This window comes from Neltuma alba, unplaced genomic scaffold (assembly GCF_004799145.2).
Source record: "Neltuma alba isolate B1F8T4 unplaced genomic scaffold, ASM479914v2 tig00011642_pilon, whole genome shotgun sequence".
Taxonomy (NCBI): domain Eukaryota; kingdom Viridiplantae; phylum Streptophyta; class Magnoliopsida; order Fabales; family Fabaceae; genus Neltuma; species Neltuma alba.
The window spans coordinates 334,462-344,742 of record NW_021636290.1 but is presented as its reverse complement, the minus strand read 5'-3'; the positions used below and the strand labels follow the sequence as shown (position 1 = coordinate 344,742).

Genomic DNA, 10,281 nt, shown 5'->3' with positions numbered 1-10,281 from the left:
TTGGTATCTCAAAATATGTGTTGAATTTGAAATATACCCACCAAATCTTTTGATCATGTTGTTAACTAGGACAATGCAAATATTCCTTTGCATTAAATTATTAAGAATAGACTTCATGAACGGAAAAAAAAAATCAAGGTTCTGGTCTTCTAAGAATGAGGGAAAAAATGCATGATTAGGTGAGGTTGGTATCTCTGCATTTCCTTTACCATTCAATTGAGTTAAATGTATTGAAAAGAAAATGGATTCTGCATCCAAATTCAGTTTTATGAGCTTTTACTTTCATCGATCTTTCGAAAATTCTCTGGCAGAGACATTGAACATAACTGGAAAGTTAAAGTGAATCCACTGTTTAAAAAGGAGTTATTACAAGTCATTTGATGACAGGGTTTAATTATTTAAAGTAATTAATATAATAATAATATGTCCATACTCTAGTATTTAATTTCATTAATTACAATGCGTAAGAGGGCCTCCCTCTTGGATCAGAGCAGAGCCAAATGGCCGGAACCGCAAGGCCTCTGTGAAGGGGAGTCTTCTTCATTAATCAAACGCGAAAACACGCGTGTTGTCGCTGGACCACGATCCTTGCGGGCAAAGGATGTTCCACACACAATCCAAAGGAATGTTATAGTAATATTTTTTGAAAAATACAAAGTAAGGAAAAAGGAAAAAACCGAGGGAAAGCGTTATGACGACGAGGGGACAAAAATGATTTCCACACACTGTTTCCTGTCATTGGCAGTGTTCTTCTATAAGCCGGCTAAAGCTCCTGACGGTTCTCTGGACGCTCTTTCCTCTCTGTCCGTCCTTGGCTCTTTCTACTATGCTTTTGTTTCTCTTCACGTATCATATACATGACCTTTCCTTCATTCGACCGTCTCCTGTATCGCGATCTGCGCTTCATTTTCTGTTTAGCAGGCTAATTTTATTCAATTTTGCATTTCCCCCCCTTCTTTCTGCTCTATTTTGGTGGGGGACTTTGTTTGGAATTTGGGATTGAAGGTGGAAGTTTTACTGGGCCATTCAGTTCGTCTTTTAATTAATAAGGGGGTTCCTGATTAGCTGTAAAGACCCACTGTTCCTGCACGACCTTATTTGACTCAGTGGGACTTCCATTCTTGTTCTGTTCCTTCCGTGCCTTCGCATAATTCAATTCTTTATCCTTTTCCCTTTATCTTTTCTATTCCCTCGAATTGAAAAGGCAGCAATTTCAGGTCTCCCCCTACAAAATGTTGTTGGGTTGGTATAGTAACTGAGCGGAAAACGAGAGTCTTTCCTTCCCTCAATCATGGCTCCATCTGGGAAGGTTTCTGGGTTTCGTCGCGAAGGCAATGACTGGTACTCCCACTCCCGATAGCTCTTTTCTTTTATTTGGTCCTTTTTAAGCTCGAGTTGTGTTATGGAGTCCCGAAATTCACTGCCTTTCGGTGCTCGGGGTGCATGATCCTTTGAAATCCGAATCAGGGCCTGAATTACATTTTGGCTTTGTTGGAGCTGGTTACTACGTGGGACTAGCAGGATGATAACTTATTCTGTTCATCCCCCCTCTCGGGTAAGGTTTAGTGATGTATTTGTAATGATTTTCGTGGTTTTGGTAGGTTCTGCAATGCCGGACTGCCTAGCGATATCACGGTTTCAGTCAGGGAAGCTACTTTCCATCTTCATAAGGTACTCCTTCCTTGAGCGAATTTCTGCCATCCTTTATCAATAATTGTTCTTTATTTATTGGTCCCTTGTCTCTGCCCAGAAATGCCTTCATCTTATCATATTGGCCAGAGGCATTTGTGGTGTTAGATATTCCTCCCAATTTCTCTTGTTCTCCGTGGTTCTCTTCGAAGTTTGGTCTAACACCGTCAATGGGTTCTGGTTTAACGTTTTTGTTTTGGGGCTCGGCTTATACTGTTGTAGCTGATTTTCTATATTTGCTTTCAAATAGGATTAAGGGTCCATGTTTAACAAAAGGGGTTTGGATAAGACTAATACTAGGAATACTGCCAGTTGCTGAGATCACACATTTCGCAAGATTAACTGTGTATTTCCCTGACTTAGTCCAATACCCCTGGTTTATCTGTGGCAATGCCTTCTTCGTACCATGCTAAAACCAAGTTTTATGGTTCTGGAAGGCGGCCCTTTACTATTAAAATGCCTGCAGGCTGGCTTAGGTTGAGAAGAGGAAGTGAGAAATCTACCATAATGATGGATTTTTCTTTTTCGGCTTGTTTGACGTTTAAGGTGCTACTCAAGTTCACTTGAATACTATTGGATCTAGTGAGCAGTATACCTTCCTTCATGCAAATTTATGAATACTAATACAAAGATAGATGTTAAAGTTCCAATTAGCGATGAAGCAACAAGTTCTGCTGAACTTGTGACTTTGTTAACTAAGAGATAATAACTTTAAAAATGATTAATTTACTTGATACGTTGACCCAAATAAAAAAAAAACTTGATACACTGTTTCGAAAGTTAATAGCTGCTACATGATTTGCGCTGCCCTCAGTTGAGGAAATGATATATTATGAAATTCCTATTTCTGCTTAATTAGTTGAAGTTAATTAAATCGTCTCTCCCATCAGAACCAAAAGGTACAACTTTATGATATATCTGGCATAGTTTCCAGGTAGAAATGTTTGTTGACTTTATGCATCAATGCACTGTAGACTTGGAGTGCATATCCACTCACAAATCTTAGTCTTATGGTAGTCATGCCTTGACTATAAAAAATTACAAGTTGTTCTATTATACCAGAGTTCAAGACATTCTATGTCCATGGTATTGCAGTTCCCTCTTGTATCAAAATGTGGAAAGGTTGCTCAGGCATATGAAGAGTCAAAGAATACCAATCAGAAGACAATGAATATGGTGCTGGAACAATTTCCTGGTGGCTCTGACATTTTCTTAATTGTGGTAAAATTCTGTTATGGAATTCGAATAGAACTGACAGCCAGAAATGTATTGGTGGTCCACTGTGCTGCAGACTACCTTCAAATGACAGATGAATACGGAGAAGGAAACTTGGTCTCAAAATCAGAGAGTTTTTTCCATAAAAATGTATTACACAACTGGAAAGATTGTATTTTGGCTCTTCAAAGTTCTGAGCCTGTTCTACCAAGGGCTGAAAATCTCCATTTAGTTGAAAAATGCTTAAATGCTCTATCTATGATGGTTTGTACAGATCCAAGTTTGTTTGGATGGCCCATGATGATGTATGGGAGTTTACAGAGCCCTGGTGGAAGTATTTTATGGAATGGCATAAATACAGGTGCAAAAATTCGGTGCTCAGATTCTGACTGGTGGTTTGAAGACATCTCATATCTCAGCGTGAGTTTGTTTGAGAGACTTATTAAGACAATGCAAGCAAGAGGCATAAGACCTGAAAGCCTGGCAGGGGCCATAATGTATTACTGTAGAAAGTACCTACCAGGTCTGGGTCGGTGGCAGGGGGGACAAGGTGGTAAAACAAGAACAGTTGCAAGCTTCAGCTTGACACCTGCTGCCGTTGATCAGAGAGTTCTGTTGGAAAGCGTTGAGAAACTTCTTCCTGAAAAGAAGGGAAGTTCATTTTGCCGTTTCTTATTGGGACTTCTTCGTGTGGCTCTGATTTTGAATGTTGGTCAAGCCTGCAAGGATTCTTTAGAGAGAAGAATAGGGATGCAGTTGGAATTGGCAACTCTAGATAGTCTTCTCATTCCTACTTATTCAGACTCCGATACATTGTATGACACAGATTGTATTGGACGAATTGTGCGTCATTTTGTAAATTCAGAATCCGGCATAACTGCCTTTTCTCCGTCTTCCGTTGATCTTCAAGCATCATCAGCATCTGAATCATTAAGTAAAGTTGCAAAGCTGATGGATAACTATATTGCTGAAGTTGCTTCTGATGTGAATTTGAAACCAGGAAAGATACGCTCTCTTGCAGAGGCCCTTCCCGAGTCATCAAGATCATTGCATGATGGACTCTACAGGGCACTGGATATATATTTCAAGGTTTGATTTTTCTTGAGATGCTCTTTAAATCAAGGCTTCTTTATGGTCATGGTTTTGGTGACTTGATGATTGCTCATGATATTGTGCAGGCACATCCTTGGCTGTCTGATAAAGAGAAGGAAGAACTCTGCAACATCATTGACTACCAGAAGCTCTCCATTCACGCTTGTGCCCATGCATCCCAAAACGATAGGTTACCACTCAGAGTTGTTCTTCAAGTCTTGTTCTTTGAGCAGCTGCAGTTGAGAACAGCATTGGCTGGCTGTCTTCATGCATTGGATGCCGAAATTGCCCCTGCAGCTCCTATAACGGTCCCTGGTGATACAGCGGGCCAACTTGTACAAAGGGACGGATGGGTGACTCTAGTGCGTGAAAATCAAGGGTTAAAGGTTGATATGGAAAGAATGAGATCTAGAGTTGGTGAGCTGGAAGAAGAATTTGGTAAAATAAAGCAGGAAATGAAGAGTGTGACCAAATCACATGGTTCTCTCAGTTCTCCTCGTTTGGTTGCTCGAGAAATAGGATGTAAGCTTGTTCCAAGACCGTCAGACGCTCAACCAGAATCTCTTAACCGAAATGGATCCACACCAAGAGCATCCACTGAGCAGGCATCACATTCTCATCAGTCCAAAGTCAGACACAGAAAGAGTTTCTCTTGGTTTAAGTGGTACATAGAAATCAGGGTCCCTCTATATATATGCACAGCAGTGGTGTGTGGTTTTAAAAATATTTGTACGAGGGAAAGGGAAGGAAAATGTTTTCCTCAGTTAGTCCATTGTTCTTTTTTTTTTCTCAAAGAAATATTACATCTTTGGACATTTTCCATTTCTTTCCCTCGTCTAAAGTTTCATAGAGGCAACAGTACAGAATAGCATACTTTCCTGATAGCGTTCTTCCTCTTGGCTAGTCTCGGGGAATGCCTGCAGAATTCATCATTTGGCTTGACTCTTAATGTTGAAGTTCTAGATTTTTTGGTCCTCGTCTTTTCGATGGTGAGTGGCACTGTTACCATGGAAGCACAGAATCAAGCATGTAAATTTACCAAAGAAGGGAAGCTGGCGCAGGAAGATTTTTGCTGGCAAAGGAATATACCGTGAGATTAGCAATGAATGATGTTTTGTACAATAACTTGTATATGAGTCGGTGGATAAATATGATATTGGTTTTCCCTTTTCAGTTGAGGTTCTAATTCTAGATTCCCGCGAGGCTTATTCAGTGTTACGTTGTAAAAATTTCAAAAAATATGTCATTTTAAGATATTATAATAGTTTTCTTTTCATGTTATGCGCGTGGTATAATACTCTTCTGATTTTTAATATAAAATTTATTTAACTAATTTGATTAGATTAAAAAAGTTAGTTAAGTTAGTTTTTTTTTCGGTGACAAAAGTTAGTTAAGTTAGTTAATTATAAGAAATATGACATGTTTTTCTTAAAATACTATAATCATTTTCTTTAATATCCTTTCTCTCTCTTTTACTTGATTATGGTTGAGAAAATATTCATATGCGTAATTTAGAAAAAATTGATAAATACAAGAAATAGATTTTATATTTAAGACAAAAATTAACTCAACAATTAAGTTTTATATTAAGAAAGATGAGTACTTTAGAACTTGAAACGGTTAAAAGGATCAAATTCAAAAGACTTTTAGGGCTTAATTACATGAAACATTCAATTATTATGTGTTTATGAAAAGTAATATCTAAGTTTCTGTCCTTAATGACAAGGTTAAATTTCGAACAAATTTTTTAAATTTTGAGATATGCGCAAATAATATTTTAATATTTCAAAATTTATTTTTCAAATTTTTTTAGGATATTTGTATATATTTTTTAATCAATAAATTACTTGTTTTATTGATTAACTTAAGTGAATGATAATTGTTACTCCCTCCGGTTCAAAATATAAGCTAAACTTTTTTAAAGGAGTTGATTTTTTTGTAAGATAACATTCACTTTTGTCCAAGTATTTAATGAGCTTTTTCCAATTTTACCCTGTATATTTTTTTTCCTCTTTAATTCACTTATTACATTTTTTTACTTATTCTCTTTATTAATAAGGGTATATTAGGAAAAACAAATACATGCCTTACACATTTATTGTTTTAAATTGATTTTGATTGATTTCTTGATAAATCGTAAATAAATAAAGTTTAGTTCAAATTAGAAGGAGTAAATTCGAGGATTCATATTTGTGAAGGTCTTTTGTTTAGGTTATGAGTTGTTTGGAATAAAAGGGTTATGAATCATCTTTAGCAATGAGTCTAGAACACCGGATTGTATTATTCGGATAGCTCATAGTTTAGCGCATCATACCACTATGGCAGCAGAGGTTCTTAACTCTATAAACACTACTGCCTAGTCTGGTTGTACTTTCCCTCTGTAAATATTGGTTTTAATATATTTCCCCTTTTACTCAAAACAAGGGTTATGGGTTGTTTGGTTTGTGTTCGTTATGCATCCGAAATTTATTCCCTTGTCTCTACCCTCTTGATCTATTTTGGTTCAGCTCGCGGCAAAAAGGCCCAAAAAACCTAGCTACATCGTACCTTGACTGTGAAAAATATAAATTTTTATTTCAGGAGCTGCTTCCCGAAGCACAGGGCTCCCGCCGTCCCGGGTTCCCACTTCAATCTCCCTCTCAGCCGTTTTTCGTACTTCTGTATCTCATCTCAACTCCAATATCATTGTCCTTCGTGGGAACTCCGGCCATATTAACACTGTAACAAACATGGCGGTTTGTTCATCGACCATCAATATCTCAAACGTCCACAACTTTTCAAACGCATGCGCTTCCGCTGGGCAATATGCTTTCAAACTTCCACTTGAAATCAAAAGTTGTGGTTGTTTGAATATCACAAACTTGGATCAAAGGAGCCACATGCCCTCGTCTCTTTCCATTCATTCACCTGACAGAAGACGTGTTTTAAGCATTCGATATATCGGATCAGAAGCCGTGACGAAGACCACCACTGAGCTGGATGAGTCCAAACGTGGTAATGGCTCTGAACCCTTAATTGATCTGGATGGTGGGGATGGAGGTGGTGCTGGTGACGGTAATGGGGGGAGTGGCGGCGGCGGCGGCGGTAATGGGGACGATGGGAGAGATGAAGATGAGGAAGAGTTTGGTCCGCTATTGAAGTTTGTGGAGGTTATGAAAGTCGCAGAAGCTCGGGGTGTGAAGCTGCCTTCGGATATGACGGAGGCAGCGAAGACGACAGGAATACGGGAAATGTTCCTTCTCCGTTACTTGGATTTACAGGTCAATTCTTGATTGTTTTCATTCTTTCTAGTTGATGAAGCTGAAGTTCACTTTTTGGGCTTCTTCCCGTCGTGGATTTCTTCCGTATTAGGCTCCAGCTTGCTTGTATCAAAGAGGGAGGATTAATCATGATCAACTTACAAGATCGTTTTGGCGTTCAAATTGCAGGGTTCGGTTTGGCCTCTGGGTTTTTTGATGAAGCATTGTTCTATGCTTCGAAACCGAATGCTAGCTGATCCTTCTTTTCTATTTAAAGTTGGAACAGAGGTTTGTTTCCGAGAACTTAGAAGACGTTCTCTGAAGAAATCGTTGTGGCATTCTGCAAGATATACTTTATGTTAAACACGCAACGCATGTTATTTCTTGTTTGCCATATGCAGATTGCTATAGATTCTTGTTGTGCAACATTTGCGGAGGTTCAGAAAAGAGGCAAGGATTTTTGGGCAGAATTTGAGTTGTATGCGGCCGATCTACTGGTTGGTGTGGTTGTTGACATTGCTTTAGTTGGCATGTTAGCACCCTATGCTCGACTTGGGCAGCCATCAATGTCGAGAGGTTTGCTTGGACGCATTCAACATGCTTGCGCTGCTCTTCCTAGCAGGTTAGTGTTTGCACACATGATGAATCATCGTACAGCTCTTTTAGTTAGTCTTACTCCTTTTCCATTTTACATCTGGTACCTTTCGAAGAAGTATTGCATATAAAATAGCTTCTGCTTAGGATTCCCTGCCGGTATAACATCACCAGTTCTTATTTATATTAATTAATGTAGTGATTCGTTTGTTCTGTAAAAGTGTTGTATATGGAAGCGGTGGCAAGTTATTAATTTGAGCCTTTAACTGAGGCTCTTTGCGTTAAAGTAATACTGAAGAATATTTCTGAGGACCCTCTAAGGATGCATTTCTTTCCTCTATCGGTGCACTGGTTGCTTCTTGGTTTGCTGCACAATAATTACGAACTTTTACGTTTTTGTCAAGATCCTTTTGAATTTAAGATGCTCAATTACCTCTCACATGCAGTGTTTTCGAAGCTGAAAGGCCAGGCTGTAAGTTCTCAGTGATGCAACGCATTGCAACATACTTTTATAAGGTACCTTATATTTGGTAGCTTGGGTAACAAAATAACTGTTTAATTTTGCGCGAAGTGTTGATCAAAGCAAAAGAACTTTAATAAGGTATTATATACTTCAACAAGAATATGGGTCTTGTGCTTGGCACAAAGTTTAAGCCTTAAGGTGAGCTGCATTGTTCGTGGGTTATGAATAGTGTGGCTTTCTATGAACTTTATATTATAGACAGATAAATTATGAATGCTTTTAAATTCTGTGCTCAGGGTGCATTGTATGGATCGGTTGGGTTTGGGTGTGGCCTAATTGGTCAAGGAATTGCAAATATGATAATGAATGCCAAAAGGTAAATTTCTACCTGTGTGAATGCTGTAATTATCTGTCTTACCGACTCAACCATTTGCTAATTTCATGGTAATTGTAGTTTGAACTCTATTGGATTTGAATGACAAAAGGTTGTCAAGTTTAAACTTAGAACTGGACTTGACGGGGTAGGAATTGTTCCTGAACCGTTGTCTACCTCTGTAACTTACTAACTTTTCCACTTCAAAATATTTCTTCCAATTATTAACCAATACGACGCAGCGCCCATAGCTATCAGCAAGATGTCTATAATGTAATTGTTCTTGTTTTGGATCCCACTGCTGACAACAAAGAATGAAAGATTAGATGTAATCTCAACATTATGTAAATTTACTCCTGTTTGATAAGTGCGTTTGTTTTTACAAAACAGGAGGATTAAGAAATCTGAAGAGGACATACCAGTGCCTCCTCTTGTTGAAAGTGCTGCTCTATGGGGTATGTGTTACTGTGGCTCTTTCAGGCATCTTGTACATTTTTTAGCATTGTTATAATTTGAATTCATTGTGGAGCTCTAAGTTGTGTGACGGTTGTGGATGTTACAGTTACAGGAGTTAGTGGCATCTTAAATCTTGTTAACCGGGTTCTGCTGTTATTCAGGTGTGTTTCTTGCCGTGTCATCCAACACTAGATATCAAATTGTGAATGGACTGGAAGGCATTGTTGAAGCTTCTCCTCTGGCAAAGAAGCTTCCACTCGTCGCCATGGTTTTCACTGTATGTGTGCGATTTGGCAACAACATATACGGTGGTATGCAGTTCGTCGACTGGGCCAAATGGAGTGGGGTGCAATAAGCATACGCGCTTATTTACTGCAATTCTTGAGCCTAATGGAGGATATCTATGGGCTCTGCCTCTTCCTAAAGCTTCCTTTGAGTTGAGTTCCTTTTACCGGAGCCAAAGATTGTTCCTCAAATCTGCCAGCAAGGCTGCATAATGATCATTGCTTTGAGCACTGGTCATCATTGTTGTCATTATTATTATTATTGTTAGTGTAGGACACTTGCCTACTCTAGTGGCATTCTTTTTTTTCCCCTCTGCAATAACATTTCGTGTTAGCCAGCAAATTGTATCAGATATTAAAAGCAGAAAATGAAGCTTATGAAGCTCTTTGAAATCTGCGTCTGACTTTGCCCTGTCAATATCTTTGGGCTAGTTGGTGACTGTCGTCAATGCTTCCATCAATTCTCCCCAGAACAACCGTCATCCTTTTACCAATAATGAACGTTCTGCTGACAAAATTTATCATATCATGGTCACTTCATCATGCACAAAAAGAATCGATCTTCCTGACAACGCGATCCTTTGTGTAATACCGAAGTGTGCAGTTTTTATTTTTGGACGCAGAAGGAGGCAATTTCTTTATACGTATATAAATAGAGACGGAAGGGAAAAAAAAGAAAAAGAAATGTGCCGAGCGTTTTTTCGGGGTTCTGTATGAATGATGTCGCAATTTAGATTTTAGCCCCGCCATGTCTGCAATCAATTGTAAAACTAAGAACCTAAGATGGGAAAAAGGGGAAAATAAGTTTCAGAACCAAACGACCTTATCGATTATGGGATGAGTTTGTTTAGAATAATTTATAAACAAATTAACAAA

The 10,281-nt window shown here is 38.5% G+C and overlaps 2 protein-coding genes across 3 annotated transcripts; both read left to right on the top strand.

The window, feature by feature from the left end:
- The first annotated feature begins 546 nt into the window (after positions 1-546).
- Positions 547-5,248, top strand: LOC114716090 (BTB/POZ domain-containing protein At3g44820). 2 transcript variants are annotated; one of them, XM_028901027.1, is made up of 4 exons: positions 547-1,341; positions 1,602-1,671; positions 2,752-3,993; positions 4,083-5,248. In XM_028901027.1, the coding sequence occupies exons 1-4, from the start codon at positions 1,292-1,294 to the stop codon at positions 4,863-4,865; spliced, it is 2,145 nt and encodes a 714-aa protein (XP_028756860.1). In that variant the 5' UTR covers positions 547-1,291; the 3' UTR covers positions 4,866-5,248. The 2 variants fall into 2 exon arrangements, with proteins under 2 accessions (XP_028756860.1, XP_028756861.1); XM_028901028.1 differs by having other exon boundaries at positions 549-1,341; positions 2,785-3,993; positions 4,083-5,247.
- A 1,314-nt stretch (positions 5,249-6,562) lies between these two features.
- LOC114716103 (protein RETICULATA-RELATED 1, chloroplastic) lies at positions 6,563-9,803 on the top strand. The gene is made up of 7 exons (XM_028901041.1): positions 6,563-7,256; positions 7,425-7,523; positions 7,637-7,857; positions 8,276-8,345; positions 8,589-8,668; positions 9,056-9,120; positions 9,283-9,803. The coding sequence occupies exons 1-7, from the start codon at positions 6,726-6,728 to the stop codon at positions 9,474-9,476; spliced, it is 1,260 nt and encodes a 419-aa protein (XP_028756874.1). The 5' UTR covers positions 6,563-6,725; the 3' UTR covers positions 9,477-9,803.
- The last annotated feature ends 478 nt before the right edge of the window (positions 9,804-10,281 follow it).